General features: G+C 41.0%; 2 protein-coding genes across 2 annotated transcripts in view; one reads left to right on the forward strand and one right to left on the reverse strand.

Annotated features, from left to right (window-relative positions):
- The window catches only part of ESRP1 (epithelial splicing regulatory protein 1), a 41762-nt gene extending 38802 nt beyond the window's left edge, over window positions 1-2960 (reverse strand). Inside the window, exons 1-2 of the mRNA XM_015821865.1 lie at window positions 2819-2960; window positions 1844-1972 (exon numbers count right to left, since the gene is read on the reverse strand). Of these exons, the coding sequence (XP_015677351.1) occupies window positions 1844-1972; window positions 2819-2950 (261 nt within the window). The 5' untranslated portion in view covers window positions 2951-2960. The remainder of the gene's footprint in view (window positions 1-1843; window positions 1973-2818) is intronic.
- A 6483-nt stretch (window positions 2961-9443) lies between these two features.
- Window positions 9444-23853, forward strand: part of VIRMA (vir like m6A methyltransferase associated) — a 33135-nt gene continuing 18725 nt past the window's right edge. The window contains exons 1-9 of the mRNA XM_015821859.1: window positions 9444-9506; window positions 13132-13247; window positions 14360-14446; window positions 14900-14948; window positions 15834-16002; window positions 16398-16520; window positions 16920-17234; window positions 18883-20032; window positions 21537-22028. Of these exons, the coding sequence (XP_015677345.1) occupies window positions 9444-9506; window positions 13132-13247; window positions 14360-14446; window positions 14900-14948; window positions 15834-16002; window positions 16398-16520; window positions 16920-17234; window positions 18883-20032; window positions 21537-22028 (2564 nt within the window). The remainder of the gene's footprint in view (window positions 9507-13131; window positions 13248-14359; window positions 14447-14899; window positions 14949-15833; window positions 16003-16397; window positions 16521-16919; window positions 17235-18882; window positions 20033-21536; window positions 22029-23853) is intronic.

Consider the following 23853-nt stretch of genomic DNA (forward strand, 5'->3'; position numbering starts at 1 on the left):
ATCTTTTAAGCCTTTTAAATGTGTTGGACTGTACACTCAGAAATTTGCTGCTGTCTAAGGAAATATGGTGAGAAATCCAAAGTAGTTAGAAAGCACCAAGAGGTACCTGACCAAAATCATTATGGCCTAAGTTAATTTTTGTTTATTCTGCTATTCCAACCAGGAGGCAACAAGAAGCTTCTCAAGAGTTCAGTTACTGTACATCTCCTGCCAGCCCTTAGTCACATGAGAAAGAATACTATTATGGGGTATTTCCTTGCCAATATATTGCATATCCTTGGGCAGTGTTTTTCAACTTCAACCATTCAAAGATGTGTGGATCTTAAATTCACAAAATTCAACTTCCAGAATTCCCCAACCAGCACAGGGAATTGAAGTTCACTTGTCTTAAATTTGCCAAGATTAATAAATGCTGCCCTAGGGTTATCCAACCATTGCAGTAAGAGGATAAGACTCAATGGCAGTTGGGTGACGTAGGGCATCCAAGTCAATAGGGTGGATCCATGAGACATTTAAAAAGGCTGGGGCCTTGACCCAAAGGTGCTTTTTCAGGAGGCAACTGGACTTCCTTGTTTTGTTTTGAAGATGTTTCGCTTCTCATCCAAGAAGCTTCTTCAGCTCCGACTTCTTGGATGAGAAGCGAAACGTCTTCAAAGAAAAACAAGAAAATCCAGTTGCCTCCTGAAAAAGCAGCTTGGGGACAACCCTGACCTGGATGACCGAAAACCTCCATAGACATTGGGGCCTTGATTACATAGTTGTGACTGCCATTTTGACTTTGTTGAACTTCCTCTCCCCCCCATAAATGTTTCAGTGGGTCAGAGTAGAACACTCTGGGGGTCACTAATGAGGAAGCGATTATGGTACCATAGACTCAATAGCAGCAGGTATCACTGACCTCAGTGACAGTCAAGTCACTGACTAGCACAAGCCACGGTGGCACATGGTTAGAATGCAAGGCTATTTCTGCTGCCTGCCCGCTGCCTGCAGGTCGATTCTCTCTGACTCAAGGTTGAACTCAGCCTTCCATCCTTCTGAGGTGGTAAAATGAGATTGTTGGGGGTGTATTGCTGACTCTGTAAACTACTTAGAGAGGGCTCTAAGGCACTGTGAAGCGGTATATAAATCTAAGTGCTATGGCAGTGATGGCAAACCTTTTAGAGACCGAGTGCCCAAACTGCAACCCAAAACCCACTTATGCATCGTCGGGTGCTGGGTGTGTGTGGCCCATTGGGTGGGCGTGGCCCATTGGGTGGGCGTGGCTGCAGTGGTAACAGCAGACTGGGTGGGACTAAAAAGTTCAATCAATCAATTCCAACTTTGCAAGATCTCCCCCCCCCCCCGCGAGAAGTTGAAATTGACTGATTGAACCTTTTTTTTTGTACACGGCGGCGGAGGTCTAAAGCGAAAAGGTTTTATAAAACCCAGCTGAAGGCCTAGGACTGGGGCGACAGCGCGCGTGCCCACAGAGAGGGCTCTGAGTGCCGCCTCTGGCACCCGTGCCATAGGTTCGCCACCACTGTGCTATGGCTATCAGAAGTCTTTTTTTTTTTTTTTGCTGGCCATCCTAGTTTACGGGCAAAAGCAGGCAGGGGAACAGAGCCCAGGTGGGCAAAAAGCCATCTGCCTCTCCCGCGCTCTCTCGTTCTCTCTCGGGCTGTGAGTCACGTCTAATCTCCTTCCCTTCCCACAACACACCCAACCCCGGAGTGATCTGGTGCGCCTCGCACACCCCGATTTCCAGAAAGCTCCGTCGGGCGGGGGGCAAGCAAGGCAGCAAGCCAGCAAGCCAGCAAGCCAGGGTTCGGCCCTGGAGGAAAAGGGGCTGGTCCGTCGCGCCTACCTGCCCCAGGGCTTGTTCCAGCTGCGGGGCGAGCGCCAGACTGTCCTCGTCTAGGCCGGTCTCCTCTCTGCATTCGTCCGTCAGCGCCAGGCGATCGGGCCCGACCAGGACCTGATGAAGACTGCCCACCTTCAGGGAAACGGGGGTTGGGGAGGAAAGGAAGAGATCAGTTCGTCCCCGGGAACTGGCAGCCCGCTCGCCCGCCCGCCGGGAAGAGGGGTCGGGGCGGTGGCGACCAAGGCTTTCTCAGCCTGGGCGTGGGGGGGGGCGCGTTGATCTCTAGAGGCCCGCTCCCTTCAGTGGCCTTTTCCTCCATTAAGAGAGACTCCCAGTAAAACTCCGGGTTTTCCTTTGGAATCGCTTCCTTCCACCTGCTCGACGGACGGCAGGGCCCGCGGTCGTCCCACGGTTTTCTTTTGAGCCCCTGGGAAAACCGAAGGGGAGCCGGGCGGCCCACTTACGCCCCCACCCCACCCAACCGGAATCCACAATGGGGGGGGGGAATCCAGCCGTCCCAGCGCGACTCCTTACTCCAGCCCCGCCCCTCCATTTGGGGGAACACACTGAACCCCGCAACGTTCCCCGGTTTTATTTTATTTTATTTTATTGGAAAAAAAAAACCCACTTTCCCCTTCGAATGAAAACTCCCAACGCGCCCAACCGGCCGCGCTCATCGCGATGCAAAAGGCTGATTTGAATTCTCAGCTTTTCCCCCCCAGTGATTATATATAGTTTCTCTGCGGAGTATCCGTCCCCAACCATTTACAACGGCTCAGGCAAAACCTCCCCGGAATTCAACTCTCTTTCGAAATCTCCCCAAGAAGCGCGCGTCGGGCTGTCCTGTAGCTTTAACTCTTAACTATTTATTAACCGATCCAGTAAACTTCAGAGAAGGAAGAGAAGGTTCCCCCCCCCGGCCACGTTCAGGTGAATTCGTAACCCGCCAACTCCACGCCGGGCAAAAAAAAAAAATACCTTTTTGCTGGCCAGGTCTACTACCCGCCACAGGAGCTGGATTAACTCTCTCTCATCCGAGCCCAGGCGAGCTCCGGTCGCCCCAGCGGTGACCCCAAAGAGGATGACCAGGTAATCGGGAGACGTCGTCATGCTGAGGGCGGAGGAGGAGGAGGAGGAGGAGGAGGAGAAAGAAGCCCCCCGAAATTGGGGTGGAGAAAAAGGAAAGACGAAACAACACCCGCGCGCTTCCCCAAACTTTGCAAAGAAGGAACCTTCCCCGCAACAACCAGCCAGCAACTAGTTCGAAGCCCAACTTAGTGTAAGAAAGAAAGGAAGGAAGGAAAGCGCCCCCTCCCTGGCCCCCACCTCCAGCCACCAAAGCGCTGCTTTTACGTCCTGGCCCTTCTTTTAGGAGAGAGACGCATGCCCCGTGTGGCTTTCGGAGAGGGGGGGGGCGAGAGACTTAATTACATGGGAGCCAATTCCGAAGCATTAAGTTCGGCTACACCCCTCGGAAGCGCGCAATGGCTGCGGGCTTGGCTGTTTAGGGAGGTGGCTCTACCTGCCCACTCCTCCCTCCCCACGTGGTGCAGGTAAGACCGGAGCGCGCTGGAGACACCTGAGGGAGCCCGCCCATTGGCTCTTCCCCATCGGGACGTGGCAATAAGAGGGGACGGACTAAGGGCTCAGTATAGGGGAGCAGAGCTGCAGCCAGGAGGAGCGCAGCTGGTTGAGGGCTTAGTGAGGCATGCAGAATGGGGGGGGTCGGGGGTCAAAGGGACTGTCAGTGTACAGCAGCCGATTGCCTTCTTGTCTAATAGATACTTGGTTATAATGTTCCTCAGCAGGTGCTTTTCCCGGGGTGTAGGCAGTCAGAAGGGTGGGGAATGAGATCTGGTCCAATGTTGCTAGGTGTTAAGAGAAGGCTGTTTTACTTTTTTTTTTGCACGTTTGGCCAGGCTTTTATATTGCTAATAAATACTGTATGGCAATGTAAACCATGCCTTGCTTTGGTTGGCATCTTTATGGTGAGCCCTGCTGCAAAACTGCGAAGAGTCTTGCGACATTTCAAAAGAATACACTTTATTATGTATATGTTAACCATACCACAACTTTCCAACTAAGGTGGTATATTGGCTTTACGCTGCAAACAGGTACTGTGCATAGTGTCTTGCTTAGTTGGAAATTATGATTTTCAAAGGATATTAAATGCAGAAAGTATAAACACTGAAAATCGCACTGCAAAGGCCATTCACACACACGACATGGTAGAGGTATCAAAGATGCAGATGAAATGATTAACAAATGCATTATGATGAAAAGTCTTTTATTTTTTATTAAATTATATAGGCTGCCTAACTGGATAGCTTACAACTAAAAACCAATTCATTAAAAGAAAAATGCAAGAGACCAGAAGCAAAAAAAACAACAAAAAACCATACTGTTTTCTTTGGTTTGTTTTTTGTCCCTTCAAGTTAGCACTAACTCTTGGTGACTGCCTGGAAAAGACCCTGCAGTTTTCTTGGCAAGATTTCAGAAGTGGCTTGCCATTACCTGTTTCCTAGGGCTGAGAGAGAGAGTGACTGGCCCAATACCACATGACTGACTTCATGCCTAAGGCGGAATTGGAGCTCATAGTCTCCTGATTTTTAGCCTGATGTCTTAATCACTATACCATACTGTCTTTCTACATACAGTATTGTATACAATGCAAATAAAACCAAACAAAAAAAGAGGTTCCACAATTGCCATAACCTCAAGGTCTAGGAGCACAACCAGATCTTCAAAAATTTCCAGAATGACCTAAGGGTGGGACCCAGAGCCACACAAATCATGATAAGGATTACTTATGTTATAAATGGGAGAAAGAACATGGAGAACCAGAGACACTGATAAAATGTTGGAATCATGGCAGAAATAAGTGGAATAGGGTATGGGCAATTCCCTGAGACTAGTTATAATTAATGAGGCATATAGGGCTTTACTTCTAAACTTAGTTACTTGAAACTGGGTTTTAAAAATCCGACATGATTACACTCAAACATGTCAACTGTTACAAAGACCAGTTATGTCAAAGCAAGATTAAGGAACACCAGAAGAACGTGGGATATAATGCTGTCTCACTCTGGGGTTCTTCATTTATGTTGGACTTCGGCACCTATAATTTTAATTAAAATAAAAATTAATTATGAGAGCTAATTTGGTGTAGTAGTTAAGGCACAAGGCTAAAAGGTCATGGACTATGAGTGCTAGTCTTACATTAGGAGTGAAACTGGACCAATCACACGCTCTCAGCCCTAGGAATGAAGCAATGGCAAACCACTTCCAAAAAGTTATTTAAAAAACTGTAGGGACTAATTCACTTGTATGCCAGGAGCCAACTCTGACTTGAAGAAGTTCAACAAATTTGGAGACCTTAAATTGGTTGATTAAGCAGCAATGGATTAATAATCCTGATAGAGCTATTATATCCATATAAGAAAAAAAAAGGAGAAAAGTTGGGCTGGCAACAATCCAAGCTTATGGATACTTTAGAGATAAATTGCACTTATGTCATTAGTGCAATTTATCTCTAACTATTCTTAATGTAGAAAATTGTTATACTGAAATATGACTGGACTAAGTTTGTGTCAACTTTATATAAATACTGCCAGTAGAAATAAGCTCAATTTAAATGCACCTAACATTAAACTATTCTGATAGTAGTCTTGCTTAGAGGTCAAAATATATTAGAAATGCTAGAGGGCTTGAGCTATTTTCAGGTACCTGAAACCAAACTCCATTCAATTTTAGATATTTTAAGATATTATCTTAGTCTGCTGCAGTAAAAACACCGAAGAGTACGCTCCCCTTTTCAAACTTTCAATGTTGCAATCCAAAAGCTTTTCTGGAGTGGGTCATGAGATAAAAGATGGTTAACTCATACTTGAAAGGGAGGGGCACAAGTTGGAACAAAAAGGGCTATAGTAGCTGCCCAAGGCATTTAAAATTGAGAAGCAGAGTGGGTAGCCATTGTATGCTAGGGCGGTAATAGCTCTGTATCCAGTCGATTTAACAAACTGCAGATTTGATACACAAGTTCCAGTGAATCTAGTAGGACTTACTTTGGAATAAGCACACATGACATTTGGCTGAAGTTTTTAAAATTCTTCCTTCTTAAGGTATAAGGGCCATTCAATTCACCAGGCCTTCCTTCTGAGCAACTATGGATTGAATTTTAAGTACCCACAATCTTCCAAATCTGCCTAATTGATTCACTGAATCATAAGCTAGCCAACCAACCCCATTTTAACCTTATATATTGTGTAAATATGGCCGGTGGTTAATTTGCTGTATTCCAACTGAATTAAGTAAATCCTGTCTCCACTTATCCATCCTAAGATGCAGCTCAGGTGCCTTCCGGGAACCGCACTGGCGGCTTTATTTTCAAATAAAACGTTAAAAATAGGATCACCTGACAACGCTGAAAGACAGCAGAGCGAACACGCCGGGACACAGCAAACTTGCCCGTACAGTAGCGAAGGTAGTATTGTTAAACCTAGTTATCTGAATTTGGGCATTGGATTACCAAAAGAAGGTCAAATTCGCTCCAAATCGGCTGGCTAACTCAAAATTCAGCCAAGAAGCCGGACGGCCGACAGCTCGGCCTTTGGGATGGGGTTAAAGCCTGGAGGGCAAGGGGAGAGCCTTGCAAGCTTTCCAGAGGAAGCATCAGTGAAGCAACAGAAGAACCAGCCCAATCGGAAAGAAAAGTAAGTCTCCGAAGGGCGCATCTTCGCGCGGTAGAGTCTGATTTGTCTTCGGTTTCTTCATTCAAGGCGCCGCCCTCTCCTTCCCTCAGGTGAACAAGGAAGGCGCTGGCGACTCCCAGATTCCAGAGGGGGAAGGGGCGGGTGCCAGCCTTTCTCCAAGCAGCCCGCAACTTTGATCTTTGATCTTCTCCAGCAGTTGGAGAGGCCGGCGAGGATGATGGGAGTTGGACCCCAGCTTGGGGAAGGGGGTGCCTTCCAAGCAAGTCGGCTTGATTGATGTTTTCGTTTAGCTGCAGCATATGCGCAGAAGCTCCGGAGTGGTGGAATTCATCATTTTTTAAAGGGTTCCGCAATCAACGCTGGGTTTAGGAGCTCTTTTTTCGTTCATTTCCCCCCCCCCCCTGACCTTATCCAAGGAGGGAGAAGGCATTCCGCCTGTCTACCTCTCAAACCAGGTCACAATCCATCTACAATTATCTGATCTTTTTGTCCAGCTTCTCGCTTGGCGAGAAAAAGACCTTAATCCGGGACAGAAGCTGCGAGAGCCGAAACAGGTGGCTGCTGGATGGCAGCGCCGCTGCCGGATTGGGCGGTCAAGTTTCTGAAGCTTGAGGTCCCACCAATCACCTCTTTTTTTGCACGGCAAATCCAGCAGTAAGCGGCCAATCGTTCCAGCGCCTCTGCTTTGGAAGGGGCGGGCGGAGGCTCTCGCTTGCTCCGCCCTCCTTGGGTGAAAGAAGCAGCTCTGCCCTGCTTGACTGCCTGCCATTCATGAAAGCGATCAAAATCTTTTCAAGCGCGCTTCTGGAGTCTGCGCAGCCGCTTGCCTCTCCGCAGGTTGCGGCAGGTTCGAGAAGCTCCTGACGCAAGACGTAGCGTCAAGGAATAGCGTAAGAAACGGATAGGTAGATAACACGGCTGTCCCTTAAGACCCTAAACGCGCTTCCCAGATATAGCGGGAAAGTCTACAGCAGTGTTTCTCAACCTTGACAATTTTAAGGCATGTGGACTTCAACTCCCAGAATTCCACAGCCAGCATTGCTGGCTGTGGAATTCTGGGAGTTGAAGTCCACATGCCTTAAAATTGTCAAGGTTGAGAAACACTGGTCTACAGAATACGGTGTAGCTGGGATCGCAGATTTGAGTAGGTTTCTGGACTGATTTTAATAAGGATTTCTGTCTACCCGGCTTGGTTTCTTTTTCTTTTTTTTAGCAGCAGGTATTATTACAATGAATTAGAGTTAGACAAGAATGCTTCCCCAGCCTGTTGCCCTCCAGTATCCGCTGGACTTCAACTTCCGAATCTCTCGCCCATACAACCATTAGTCTAGCTACGGATTTTGAGAGTTACTCCAACATCTGGACGGTACCAGGATGAGAAAGAGTAGCATAGCTCCAGTTTGCATTTTGTGTTTAAGGGCAGAACTCGGGTATGGTACGGGTTCGAAATTTCTAGGTACCATCTGTATTTAGAAGCATTTTAATGGCTGTTCGGTTTAGCAACTGTTTTTTTTATTGTTTACAACAGGTTCCTGCTTCTAGTAAAAAAATAAACACGTCTGCCTAGCTCTGCATGAGGGCGGAATGGGAACATCTAAACGCAGAAATCCTTTTTATGTATATTTGTTCTTCATTTTTTTTTTGAGGCATTCCAAGTGACTTTGCTTACAAAATTGACCCCCTTTTATTCAGTTCTAAGGGTTTAGAAACTATTCTGTGTATGTGGAGTGCCTTACGGGACATTTGGAGACGTTAACTTAGGTAAGACTCGATTTCGGAGAGATACAATAAATCAGAATAGATCCTTTACTGTACTGAGTAATCACTCTGCGCATTTCTGCATGTGTTCCAGAGAACACAGTTGCCATCAACTAAATCGACTTACGAAGAAGCTCATCGGATCACCCTTTTGCAAGCTGATATAAGGAAATATCTTTCCTTATTGCCACGGTTTACTATGTAGATGTTACCGCAGGCATTAAAAGTCCTGGTATCTAAATTATTTTCTGGGTTTACGTGGAAACTAGCTGTGATATTATATCCTATTCGGGATGTTGTGCCGGCTGTTAAGCGTTCAGGGGACAGAAACATCACAGGTCGGAATCCCCGAGGGCTACGGACGAGCGCTGACATTCATAGACCAGCTTCGACTAAGCCCAGTGCCTGAGGTTTATTTTCAACATCAACGCACTTCGGGACTGAGGTGGTTTTAAACATAGTAGCAGGACAGTCGTGTTAATGATAGAAAAAAATAAATTAGGCAGCATCTTTTCCGACGAATGCTCACTTCATCCGATACAGAGTGGAACCTTATGCCTTTTCATAAAATGTGATAGTCAGAAAAGGTGCCATCGGGTTCCTTCTCTGGATTTAAAGAAATGCTTTTCTCAGTTCGATGCTCGTTTATTCAAGAGCCGATCTCGCTGCTCATTTGGACAGAATCCCAGTTAGATATACCTGAATGAAGGCACCCTGAGCGGGCGCCGGATATCTCAAAAGTCACTATTATATGGGCTGCTTATTGTCAAATGCGCGCTTGCCTACAAATTCATCCCCGCTCATCGATGGCTTACTCAAAAAAATCTTAAGCGAAATTCACACGCGGAACCAATCCTAGGCAAATAATACTATTCCTAGATAAGAGAAGATTTGTATGGCGGTTTTAACAACCTCGTCGACCCATATACAAAATTTGTCCGTCTTCCTGATTTTTAACCTCCAGGCATGGGTGTTTTATTTTGCTTTTTATACAAAGAAGAGACAGATGATTGGGGGGGGGGGGCGGAGGAGGGAGGGAGAAGTAAAAGCAACCGTCCAAACCACGTGCCAACCCCTTTTCTTTGCTCCGGAAGTGCTCGTCACCGAAGGTTCGGCGCTTCCGCCGACGCAAGATGGCGGCGGATGCAACAACGGAGTTGCTTTTTTTGGATACTTTCAAACATCAGAGCACTGAGGTAACCGAGGCAATGTGGGTCTCTCCACCCCCCAATTCCCTCCCCCCGCCTTCCAGATAGGATGAAATTGAGTTCTGAGAGGAGATGTTCATTATCAGTGGGGAATTAATAAGTCTTAATTTCAGAGCTCCTTCTGCAGCCTTCACAAAGGAAATCAGCTTCGCGTAACGGTAGCGATCGTTCTTTTTTTATTTTTTTTATTTTTTTATAAGTCGATCTGGTTGAGGTATGCATAGATGTGCGGCCGTGTATTGATGTGATGGATATTTCAAAGTTTTGCTGTTTTGGGATAACCTCCTCCCCGTCCTCTCAAAATGCATGTTTTGCTATCATTTCAGTCGAAATATGTGTCTCCTGATTGTAGTTCATAGCAATATGTTCCTATCTTTTCATTAGTAAAAATTTGAAAGGAGAAATGTCTGTATATGAGTAATCCAGTTAAATAATGGCACCAGTAAAATCATCACGTGTTAATCAGCATCTTAAACATTTAGCTTAAGTTCACCATAAAGATGAAAGAAATCATGGGATTCACTGAAATACTGTATAGACAATAAGCAAAAAGAAATCAAATACCTTTGAATATAAATTTCTCTACATACAATCATTAGATTTGTGTCCTATTTGATTTCTGAGATATTGAAGTGCAGGTGGTATATTGCATTATTTAAAATTAGTATGGATTACATACATGTACAGTTCTGTTTTTTTGATGTAAGAATTTAACATACTGTTTTCTTATATTAGGACATAGGTAAAAGGAACCTTTTGCCCAATGTTAGGTGCTTAGATCAGTGTGGGTATTGTAGTAAAAAGATATTATGAGAATGCCAGCTCATGTGGTTTTTAATATGCTTTTTACCCGTCAAGATACACATATCTAACAAATGAAGGGTATGCTGGTTGATTTTTTTTGGCTATGTTATTTTAGTATATTTCAGTATAAGCATGTAATACTTCATTAGATAGCTTATTTTGATCTCAGTTTTTAAAAGGACAGGAAATATATTGAAAAGGGGAAAAAGAAATTATATCAAAGATTGTGAGGAATCTGAAAAGCGAGCCAACTAAGGAATGGTTAAATGATTTGGGACCATTTAGTCTATAGATGAGATGACTGAGGGGAGATCACTAAAGACACTGGTGGATGTCAGTCAGAAGGATGTCAAACGAAGAGGACCTATTTTTAATTGGTAGTACCAGAACCAATGGGTCAGAACTACAAGGAAATCGGTTTAGGATAGCATAAGGAGGTCTGTAAATAGAGGTTGGATAATCAACTATCAAACGTGCACTAGTGGATCCTGTACTGAGCTAAATATCCCTGATTTTCCAACTAAATGATTCAATCTCATGATTACTAGTTTATTGTTAAAATGGTATCCTATCTTTCCAATTGATACTCTTAACACCAGTAGAATGTCAATATTGTAATTGCATAAGAATTGTTTACTGAGTAATCACAGGCTATGTCTTTTGGGGGAAGATTTTATAATGTTTAAGAGTTCTTAGAATGTGTAGAATTTAAAAGCAGTCAATTGTGTTTCCTATAGTATTTTCATTTTATTTTAAGAATTACTTATGCCTTTAATGTTAATATAATTTGCTAAGAAATAATTGAACTTCTCTCATATATCCAGTCATATATCCTGTAACCAGTGATATATCCTGTAAAGAAAAGATATTCACAAGTTAGGTTCATTTTCTATTGACTGCAGTCCTAAGAATGTATGCTAAGAAATAAGTCTGACTGTTTATGTGGACTATGTGTTCTTTTAAGTCTTCGAATAGTTCACTCATTGCCACTGCAACTTAGTCCATCCACCTTGCTCCTGGTCATCTTGATCTTCTCTTTCCTCCCATCTTTCCCAGCATTAGAGCCTTTTCCAGAGAGCTGGATCTTCATATATTGATCTGAACTATTATAATTTGAGCTTGATCATTTTGACTGTTTACCACAAATAAACTATCATACGGAATTCAGAGAATCTGCTATTTCATTGCCATCTTAGATCTGCCCCTTTCCATTTGTACCTCAAATGAGATCTCTGTATTAATGTGTTCAATTATCCATTTATTTGTTTTCTTGGCTGTCCATGATATTCTTAGGAGTCTTCTCCAACTTAATTTAATTATTTAAATTAGTTGATTTGAAACTGCTGCAAGCTCAGCAGCGAGTAATGTTTTACATAAAATATTGTTAGATTGTTTCAGTAATTCTTATGAATAATTTTTCCATATTTTTGCTAAATATTAAATCATCTCTATTTTCTGCCACTTTTTTTTTCTTTGCTTGTCATTCTGCAGATGTTTTTCAGATCTTTATTTCTTCTCTATTTAGCCTCTTTGTTTAAACCAGTGGTTCTCAACCTGTGGGTCGGGTCCCCATTTGGGGTCAATCGACCATTTCATGGGGGTCGCCAAGCAAGGCTGTCCACCATTTTTTTTGTCCGCCATTTTTTTTGTCCGCCATTTTTTTCCCCTTTTCCGGCGGGTGCCTTACCTCCCTTGGGCTGGGCCAGCTGGTGGTTGGCCTGCTCCGTCTCTGCCGCTTGCCAGATACGCCTCGGCCGGCGCAGGGGGCGGAACCACGCATGCGCGGTGCTCCTGGGCAGGGAAAGTTCTTGACTTACGACCGGTTGGGTAGTCCTCGACTTACGACCGGTTTAGTCCTCGACTTACGACCGGTTGGGGTCACGGCGTTAAAAAGGTTGAGAACCACTGGTTTAAACCAGCTCCTGGACTTTTCCCTGCAAATAATCTGCCTCTGTACCTCATCAAGCTTATTAACATAGTATCAGGCTCTGACCCTAACAGGTCCATTGAAATTTGATGGCTAAAATGAATTTAAATGAATGAATGAATTAATTAACTAAAATGTTTCCTCTCACCACAACTTGTGCAGCATATTTGTTGCGTAACATAGTGTTATGATTAGATCTTCCCACAAGTACTTGTCAAGATTCCTGTCAGCCCTCCCAGGTAAACCAGACATGAAACCTGACTAGATGAAGTAATTACGGTATACATAATTGAAAGACTACATTAACAGAATCTTAAACGTCTGAAAGTACAAATTTCGCACCACCACTTTTAAATGCCTGATCCATTAGGGAGAGTCTTTCTCAATTTCTTTATCTGACTGTTAAGAGAGTCTAGGCAGCATCTCTTGCCCATGTTTCCCAAGGCCATCCACACATTATGTTACAATTTCACAATATCACAAATTCATTCCATGCTTGAGGACATATCTCTGCATAAGAAAACAAGTAAAAACTAATTGTGAGCCAAGTGTCCACGTTTGTTAAGTGTTCAGACATACAGCATAGTCCATAGGGTTACAATGTTTATCATAGAAAAATGGAGCACTGTTAAAATGACAAAAGCCAAATAAAAATGAACTCTGCAGTGTTGTTTTTAATGGTATTGTCTGTTACAAATGGCATGTTATGTCTGGACATGTCAGGAAGAATGGATGGTTATAATTGTTATAACACTTGTTACTTTTAGGCAATGTCTGGATTGTGTGAAATGCATATTTTGACAGATTTTTGAGTGCTCATGAAACAAAACAAAGACACTTTGCACTTCAAAATTCATGAATTTTGTTCATTTTGTTTTCTAGCAAAGCACTAATGTAGACGTGGTTCGCTTTCCGTGTGTAGTTTACATCAATGAAGTGCGTGTGATTCCTCCAGGAATAAGAGCTCACTCTAACTTACCTGAAAGTAGAGCTTATGGGTGAGTAAAAAAATGGTATAAGAGATTGTCCAGCACTGTTTTCTACATCATTTTTAACATGCAGTGCTTTGTGATGTTCTATTATTCTTATGAGAAGGGATATTAACTTCTGTAAAATGGGGTAGTGAATCAGAGAGTGAAAGTATGTGGCTAAATTTTCAATAGACTTGAACTGAGATTTCCTGGGTCCATCCAGCATTATATAATAGAATATACTTCTGCTTTAACAAACCAAAGATATAAAAGAACTTTGAAAAGGATTTGTGTACTAATTTGAGACAAGAACTATAGCTCTTAGAATTTTTCAATTCTGTTGAAGTAATGGCAGGATTTATGCAATGCTGATAAAAGAGTAAAAGAATTGCTGAGAAAATAATCTTCTTTTGAGCTAGGTTTGCCAGCCATAATTTGGAGTCAATTCTGGCTAATGTCAATTCTTGTAATTCAGAAATTACAAATCATGACTCAAGATAGAAAAGGAAGACATAGACATTTGCTTCTGAGATTTTGGTTTACACTCCTTTCAAAAGCAACTTCCAATAGTTGAAAGAGAGGATTATTGATAGTTGCATTCAATACGTGATTTATTTAATTTATACACTGCCCATCTCACTGTCAAGTGATTCAATATAAAGTATATTGCAAAGATAACATTTTAATACTTCAGGATTTTATGTGGACATACTTGTGCTCAAGACTAGCCAGCAAGCTAGTGAAGTACCTGAGATTAAAGAATAGTATCACACACATTGCCAAATGTCATAGAAGTTGTCATATGGAAAGAAAAAATATTTTTTTATTCTATAAATTATTAAATTTTATTAGATTTTATTAGCTTTAATTCAAAAATAAAACTATAGGTAGTTTTACATATAGATAAGCATGAACTTACAATTGACATTCCGCTCATAAAAATATTTGAGAAAAATATGGACCGTATCTTACAAAAAATATGAAATAAAAGTTTATTGATGTAAATATTGACTATTTTTAATAATTGGGAACTTTTTATCTTCCTGCAGATTGATTAGCAGTCTTTCAAGGCTTGACTTACTCATTAATCATAATTTGGTTAAAAAATGATTTTTTTTTCACTTTGGCTCTATTCCCAGTGAGACATCTCCCCATACATTTCAGTTAGACCTGTTTTTCAACAATGTCAGCAAACCAAGCGCACCTGTATTTGACAGGCTAGGAAGGTAAGTGCTAAGAACATTCCTTCATAAAACACTGAATAAATTTTACCTGAAACTGCAAAATTATGGAATATAAAAAACAAAATTGTCAATTCCTCCTTAAAAGAGATTCTGATAATGCATACTTACAATTTCCTGCAACCATTAATTTCTGTGGTCTTCTCAGCTGTCATATTGCCAATTTTTGTCCAACTGTACTATTGTATAACTTTAAAGAAGCAATCCTTGGGATACACAGTCTACAGTAAGTGAATAAAATGCAGTTTTATAAAGCTCCTGTAAAGTTTATAGAGTTCCTGTATTCTGCCATTTAGTGTACAGATGTATAGTTGTCAGCCTAATTCTAAAAGCACAGGTTGTAAGAAGCTCCTATTTCAAGACTAGTTAGTAAGAGAAGGTGTTGGAGAAAAATATGCATGTTTATTACCTAATATCTAATTTTCTTTTGCTTAACAGCCTAGAGTATGATGAAAACTCCTCAATTATTTTCAGGCCCAATTCAAAGGTAAATATTATGTAAATTGTTATGCTATCCCTCTTGTCAGTTAATATCGTACCTTTTTGATAACCACTTTTGGACAGAAGTAATCTTTAGAGACTGGATTATTTGCAGTGTGTCCTATCAACGTCTTCTCAGAACCATCGGTTGGTTCAATGGCTGCTGAAGGGTTACTAACAGGAAATGATTATAAACATTTCTCATTGCTGGTTGGTTTCCAGGTGTAATTCAGATTAATCCAATCTGTTGAACCTTTGGAGTATCAGAAAAAATATGTTCTACCACATGAGCCTCTCTGAAACTTAAATTTTTAATTGGAAGCCTTTCTAGGATATTGAATAGTTTAGGGATTGGCTTTTGTGTGTGTACGTATGTGTATGCACACAAATATATACATAAATTTGTTTGTTTACATAATGCCTTAAATCTTATGAGTAGAGATTTTTTTTGCATTTTTTGGATATGGCAGTCATCAGAGATATAACAGGGTGGTTTGGTGCAATTGTTTGAGAAATTGAAAACTGTAGGAAAAGCTGTGTGTAATGATGATTTGTGATTTCTCTGTACTTTATTGCATTGTTGAGCATCATTATACTACAATCATTCAGAAGAGAGGCAAAGAGATTTTTCTCAAGCCTCATTCTTTTTCATAGTATTATATGATACTTAGTTTAATAGACGTTCCTGACAAAAATGTGCTTCTTGTTTTAGACAGATGGTAATGAGAACTGAAAACATTTGAAATAAAAAGCATATATTTTCAAAACTGCTGTAGAATTTTGGATATATATAGGATTTTTAACAAGCAATACACATAAAACAACTGATCAAATTGATCCTGTTAATTCAAAGTCACATTTTGTATTCTGTGTTTTATTTTGAATAATACAGGTAAACACTGATGGCTTAGTTTTAAGAGGCTGGTATAATTGCTTGACACTGGCAATATATGGCTCTGTTGATAGAGTAGTAAGCCATGATAGAGACTCTCCTCCACCTCCACCACCACCTCCACCACCTCCTCAGCAACAGCAAGCTTTGAAAAGAACTCCAAAATTAGGTGAGAAATTCTGTTCTACTTTTTAACTCTCTTCAAAAAGGCTAGAAAAGCAAATCTTTCATAGCAGTCAAGCATATTTTGTTAAACAATTGTATTTTTCAGTACTACTAATTCATTCTGTAAGTTCATAAATATGAGTGTCAATACAGCATATGCCTCAGAATTTTGCCAGCTAATTCTCTTCCCAAATTAAATCCTTAAGAGGGCAGGATACCAGACCCAGGGTTTTGTTTTCGTATCAATTTTAATTTCGTTTCTCCCATCCCACTCTCAACAGTCCATTTTCACTGCTTTGAAAACTGAAAGGAATTGCAAAAACGATGTGGCCTTGTGTTTATCATGCAGTGTGATTTAAAAAATACATTACTGTTCTTTGGCTCAAACATCTTTTACAGCTGATGGAGAGAAAGAGGAACAGTTCAATGGCAGCCCTCCCCGGCCTCAACCTAGAGGACCAAGAACCCCACCTGGCCCCCCTCCTCCTGATGATGATGAAGATGAGCCGATGCCTGTATCAGGTAGCCAAGAGGAAAAGCTTTGGATCCTTCTAATATATGTTTTGATGTCCAAATTTGGGAACCAAATATACAATGCACAAAATATATTTGGTTACTTGATATTGCATGCTGCATTGGGTTAAGAATTTTCTTTCCCACATACAGTACTTAATAATTTACAGTACATGGTTCCATGTTTAATAAAGAATTGACATTCAGTTTTTCTTAAATCGTCACATCCCCACATCCACATTATGTAAAACTAAATCTGGAAGTGCAGTATCTGCATTGAAATAGTATATTTAAATGTAACTTTAAATCATATATCTTTGTTACTTAACTTTCATTATAGGTAATTTTTTAGTATTGAAACCTCAAGCGTTCAATTTATTTTCTTGCTATTAATGTCATTATTTTCAGTTGCCGGACAAAAAGATGATGATGTTGATCACAGAGAAGATTATTTTGAGCCCATTTCTCCTGATCGGACTTCCATTCATCAAGAAGGTCCATATTCTGATGAGGCGGAAGTGGAGGAAGAACAAGCAGAAGAAATGGATGATGATGAAGAAGGTGCGGATGTTGAGGAGGAAGAGGATGAAGAAGAGGATGATGATGGTCAAACAGTAGATAGCATTCAGGATGATGAAGAGGATGATGATGACGATGAAGATGAGGATGATGATGAGGATGAGGAAGAAGAGGAAGAAGGTGATGAAGAGGACGAAGGTGAAGGTAGGCAAAAACAAAGCTACTAGGGTTGATTCATGCATGCATACATTATGTTGTCCTTGCTGGATAAGCATTGACTTGCAAATAAATATCTGGCCTGACCCTATTGAAAGAACACTGTATTTGAAACAATGTTGGCAGTATATGAAAATTCTGTTTTGCTTAGTTTGTGATGGCCAACCTAGAGGACCAGGAAGCCCACCTGCCCCCCCTCCACCTGATGACGATGAAGATGAACCAATGCCTGTATCAGGTAGCCAGGAGGAAATTCTGTTCTCATTATTGTCACATCTGAGAGAAAAAGCTTTGGATCTTTCTAAAATAACTCCACTAATAATATGTTTTGATGTCCAAATGAGGGAACTAAATATACAATGCACAAAAATGTGTTTAGTTTCTTGACAGTGTTTTGCATATTTCAATGCATATAATTGAATACTTGCTTGATGTTAACTGTCAATCATTGATTTACTTGCAAGCTGAGACTATGGTATTTAAGAACCAATTTTGAAAATACATAATTTTAGAAACAAAGATTTAACTGTTAATTTTTAGAAAAGGATGAAAATATGTATTCATTTTTACAAGAGAGGCTGCCAACATTTGTAAGTGAAAAGGGAATAATTGGATATATAATCAAATAATTTGCGATAATTCAGTCACATGTGAGTTGTTGAGCCCCAAATATACTTTGAAATTATATTTAATTTTTCCAAAGCTTAAATTGAGCTATTTATTTGCTGTACTGATATCCTTCCTCACTCCACCCAGTAGTGAGTGCTTTAGTTAGTGTTATTCTATTAGGGCTAATTAGTCCTTGTTCTGACATTTAATAATGAGATGTTCTCACATTAGCAACATTTCTGCATTCTTTTAAAATAAATCTTTTCTTATATAGTATATTTTCTTCCCCTATCCTGTTAAAGATACAATAAGAGTCAAATAACTCTAAACACAGGCATTCCATCTGAACAAGGGCCAGAAAGTAAGGAAGCTGTTCAATATGTCTTAGTAACCCAGTGTTTCTCAACCTTGACAATTTTAAGGCATGTGGACTTCAACTTCCAGAATTCCACAGCCAGCAATGCTGGCTGTGGAATTCTGGGAGTTGAAGTCCACATGCCTTAAAATTGTCAAGGTTGAGAAACACTGTGTAACCTTTTCAGTATGGCTGCAATAAAGATTGTTTGCAATCTTTGGGAGGCTGTTGGGATTGTAGGCCAGTAAATTCAAATATTTTTTGCAAAGACTCTTGGAATTTATATCTGCATATTAATATGTATTTGAGCATCTGTGTTCTATTTTGAGTTAGTAACGGCAGCTTATAAGCATGAGAAACTGTTGCTAGCCAAAGTATTTCTCTTTGTTTTCTCTTTGAATACTTGAAGTCCGATCTTGGTCTTGTTTACTTGGCAGTCATTTTTGTGTGGTACGTGCACCTTTTTAGAGGTCCATGTGATTGAGACTTATAGAAACTTTTGGAATAGAAAATTAATTAATACATTATTTATTGCTTCGGGGGGGGGGATATATATGTGTAGGAGGACACACATACGAATGGGGAGGAAATATACTATCTTATCTAATCAACAGTTAAAACATGAGTTTTATAGCGTGTTTTTAACAAGGTTATTTTACACATTCATTTCAGGAGATGATGGTTATGAACAGATTTCAAGTGATGAGGATGGAATTGCTGACTTGGAACGAGAGACGTTTAAATACCCAAGTTTTGACATTGAATATACTGCTGAAGATTTAGCCAGAGTGCCACCTGTAACCTACGATCCTTTCGATAGGGAGCTTGGACCCCTTCTGTATTTCAGTTGCCCCTATAAGACCACTTTTGAGATGGAAATTGCCAAGATGAGAGATCAAGATCTAGAGAAGGAAACCAGTGGGGCAGTAGAGAGTTCTGCTAAATTGACTGAGCTCCTTGAATTATATCAGGAGGAGAGAGGTGCAAAGTGGGTCACAGCTTTGGAAGAAATACCCAGTTTAGTAGCCAAAGGACTAAGTTATTTGCAATTAAAGGATACAAGCCAGGATTACCTAAGCCAGTTGGTTGACTGGACAATGCAGTCTTTAAATCTTCAAGTAGCCTTGAGACAACCGATTGCTTTGAATGTCCGTCAGCTGAAAGCTGGGACAAAACTTGTCTCTTCGCTGGCAGAATGTGGAACTCGAGGAATAGAAGCACTCTTGCAAGGGGGAGTAATTGATTCTTTATTTGAGTTGCTCTTTGCGGATCATGTGTCCTCTTCCCTTAAACTTAATGCTTTCAAAGCTTTGGACAGTGTTATTAGCATGACTGAAGGAATGGAAGTTTTTTTGAGGAATAGTTTGGAGGCCAGTGAAAAAAGTGGCTATCAGAGACTGTTGGAACTTATTCTCCTGGATCAGACTGTAAGGGTAGTCACTGCAGGTTCTGCCATTTTACAGAAATGTCACTTCTATGAGATTGTGTCTGAGGTAAAAAAAAATGGTGACCAGCTAGCAGAAAATTCTCCACCCCTTCCAAATCATTCTGAGTCTGAGCAGGATCCAGATGCTGGGCCTGAAAGAGGCAACCAGGAATATGAAAATGATGTGGATGCTCCAATGGATATGGACAATCTTTTGGAGTCCTCCACTATGAATGAAGGAGAAATTGAGAAACTCATTAACCTTTTAGATGAAATTTTGCATTTGATGGAGACAGCCCCGCACACTATGGTGCAGCCACCTGTGAAATCTTTCCCAACAACAGCACGTATTACAGGGCCTCCAGAAAGGGACGATCCTTTTCCAGTTCTGTTCAGGTATGTATATTTGTATTTTGATTTTGGTAGATGGCTTTAGTTATGCTTATTCTGTTTTTTCTAGTTGGTACCTTCAAGATAAGTTCATCAGACTTCCATTGGTACTGCACAGAATATTTAAAAGCCAAACCTAGGCTAATTGGAGTTGAAACTTGACCCAGTTTGGGAATTTCTGCTTACATGTTCCAGACGATCACCAGATTTCTTTTTCCAATATTTAATATGTTCTTATAATACCTGTCCATTATTTAATAAAGATTGTTGATTTAACAGAGGAAATATTTTAATCTCTTTACTACTTTCATTTCCATTTCTTTGTTTATTTCTTCTCATTTTCCTTATCAAGTCAGCTCACTTTCCCCATTTAAATTAATAAGATTTGAGTTACTCAAATGTTTACTTAGAATTGAAGACTAGGTAATATCAATAGGTAATTCTCAAGTCCTTAATACTTGCTAACCAATGTACTATTCTGAGTTCTTCAGGTTTATAAGAGAAGATTCTGTTCTCTAAATTGTGCATAATCTACTCCCTGAAAATCCTACAGTATTTCCACTTTGTAGTCCTTGAAAATTGTAGTAATCTCTTTGTTACTGTGGTGGTGCTTTCTGCTTATATTGATAAAAATAGCAATAATTAGCCATCTGCTCCATTAATGTAAGTTTGTAGGGACATTTGAGGTCATCTGATTTGCAAAATCCTTAATTAACTTTTTAACAAATATTCTTGATTTCTTGGATTGAATAAATATATAGCAATCAGTAAAACATTAAATAATGTTTTTATGTTTTTTAATGCGAAAACAGATACAGATCTATTGAAATTAAATAAATTAATTTAATAAATTAAATTAATTAAATAAATTAAATAAAAACAGATACAGATCTATTGAAATTAAATCCAGGCTTAGATGAATATCATGATGATGATGTTGATGCTGTTATCCATTCAGTCGTGTGTCTGATTCTTGGCAATTCTAGGGGCTACGTCTCTCCACATCTTCCGATTTTTCATTACTACTTTGAGTTGTTCTATACCAGTGTTTCTCAACCTTGACAATTTTAAGGCGTGTGGACTTCAACTCCCAGAATTCCACAGCCAGCAATGCTGGCTGTGGAATTCTGGGAGTTGAAGTCCACACGCCTTAAAATTGTCAAGGTTGAGAAACACTGTTCTATACTCTGGCTGGTGTCAGCTTTGATGGTGTCCAGCCACTGTGTTCTCTGACGGGCTGCTTTCCTTTTACCTCTAACGCTTTCAAACATAATTGCTTTCCCCAGTGAAGATGGATATCAGTTTTGCTTTTAATATTGGTGACATTAATTAATGTGATATTAATTAATCCCACTTTGCATTTGTGGGATTTGCCTTCTATTCCAAACCACAACGCTGCCTTGTAATACAAATATATTGACGTTGCAGCTTAGCTGTCTTATGGGAAAAGGTAGTGGATAGATATTATTTCAATATAATATTGTTTATCTTTCTATTTTCATTCCTTCAGGTATCTCCACAATCACAATTTTTTGGAGTCTGTCACTTTGCTGTTGTCCAATCCAATAACAAATGTGCATCCTGGAGTGCTTCAGTCTGTCAGAGATATTCTGAGGTTTTTAGCACAGTCACAGAAAGGTCTCCTTTTTTTCCTCTCTGAATATGAAGCCACCAATTTGCTGGTTCGAGCATTTTGTCAGTTTTCGGATCTCGATCAAGAAGAAGGTCTGCAAACAGATGGGGCAGGCGATGAAGCATTTCCCTTATGGCTTCTTCATTCGACTCAGACACTGCAGTGCATTTCAGAACTATTCAGCCACTTCCAGCGTTGCATAGCCCCTGATGAAACTGACCATTCAGATCTCCTGGGAACACTTCATAATCTTTACTTGATCACTTTTAACCCAGTAGGAAGAGCTGCTGTTGCCCATGTCTTCAGCCTTGAGAAGAATCTCCAGAGCCTTATTACTTTAATGGAGTTCTATTCCAAAGAAGCATTAGGGTAATGATTTATTACTAGGTTTATATCTGTAATGGGTGGACTCACAATATTCTGTCTTTGTTTTGTGTAGCTCAAGAAAGTGTACATAATGCTGCTTCTTTCTGCTTGTTCCACAGATGCATTCTTGTGAGGGGGGGTTGGGCAGAAAGAGAGTGACTGGCCTCATCACTAAGTGTTAGACAAGTAACGTCTCTGTAGGCTCCTGTGCAGGTAGTCCTCAAGTTACGGCCATTCATTCAGCGACCATTCAAAGTTGTGATGGCGCTGAACAAAGGGACTTAAAGACTGGTCCTCGGGAGTTCTGGTCATTGCAGCACTCCTGTAGTCATGTGAACAAAATTTGAGCACTTGGGAAATAGTTACACATAAACTGGTTGCAATGTGCCATGCTCACATAATCACCATTTGTGAGCTTCCCTGCAGGCTTCGCCCAAGCAAAGTCAATGGGGAAGGCCGTAGGAAAGGATACAAGTCTCCCCCACTCCCAGACTTTCTTCCCTCATATGACTATGTTGTCGTTTTGCCCTTCTCTTGCATGCACGCTGTGCCTTCTTTTCCCGCCTCCCTGTGCTTGTACACACCCTGCACCCTCTTTCCCCAGTCTCCCTAAGCTTGAGCCAAACTGCAACACCTTCCTCCCCCAACTTGTGCACAGCCTGCACTGAGCTACCCAGGGGCTCCCCCACCCCACCCCCATGCTCTTTACCTGAGACTCTTCCTCCTTTCTACTTAATGACCCCGTGCAACTGGAGTCATGACATCAACCAGGGTTGCCTGGATTGTTGTCACTAAACCAGGGACTCCCAACTGGGGTGGTCGCACCCCCTGGGGGTGTGAGACGATATTCCAAGGGGGTGCGAAAACTTGGGTTTTCAAAATTATAGTGTATATGCATAATTTGTTGCCGTTATTTCGAACTTTTGTAAGGAGTGCGGGAATATATCGGAAGCGTTCTAGGGGTGCGGGGTATAGAAAAGGTTGGGAGCCGCTGCGCTAAGCAGTGCAATCATGTGACTTGATTTAGAACCGCTGTGCTTATTGATGGTAATTCTAAGTCAAATTACAATCATAACTCGAGGACTATCTGTAATGGGATCGATTGAAATGTCAACTGAGTTCAGAATAATACGGTTTTTTATTAATTTTTTTATTCTAAAGATTATTGTTTGCTTTTAATTACTTTTCTCCATATGGAGCATAATACATTTTAAAAGTGGAAGGATTATGAAAGAATAGAATGGCTTGATAAAAATCTCTTTCAACTTTAATGATAACTACATTGGTCTCCGATGTTTAATATACTGTAAGATGGAATCCTATGCTGAGCAGGTGGGAATCCTCTTGCACAGTTACTTTTCCTTCTTCTGCGATTTCCATGTGTCCTCTAAATCTCTGGAGGGTGGGAAGCCAGCGATGGAAACTTACCGTATTTTTCGCTCTATAAGACGCACTTTTCCCCCCCAAAAAGGTGGGGGAAAATGTCTGTGCGTCTTATGGAGCGAATGCTGCCTGGAGCTGAAGCCTGAGTGCAGGGGAGGAGAGCATATACTGGCAGGGAAGCCTTACGTCACTAGGTGGCGCTCTAACACAACACCATCGAGTATTGCTAGAAAGGAAGTCGCGGAGAGGAGAAGGACTGAGGAGCTTCCTCTTCCTTCTTACCCATAGGAGGATGGAGGAGTGTTCTTCCCAGGCTCGAAACAGCAAATGGAAGGTGAGTGGAAGGCAGGTTGGGGGAGAAGCCTGGAGGAAGCGAAGGGACAAGACTGGAACATGTCGGCTGCTGCAGCATATTCTTTCTCTTTCCAAATGTTATTATCCTTAT

The sequence above is a fragment of the Protobothrops mucrosquamatus genome, unplaced genomic scaffold (genome assembly GCF_001527695.2).
Source record: "Protobothrops mucrosquamatus isolate PMUCROS unplaced genomic scaffold, P.Mucros_1.0 scaffold1414, whole genome shotgun sequence".
NCBI classification, from domain to species: domain Eukaryota; kingdom Metazoa; phylum Chordata; class Lepidosauria; order Squamata; family Viperidae; genus Protobothrops; species Protobothrops mucrosquamatus.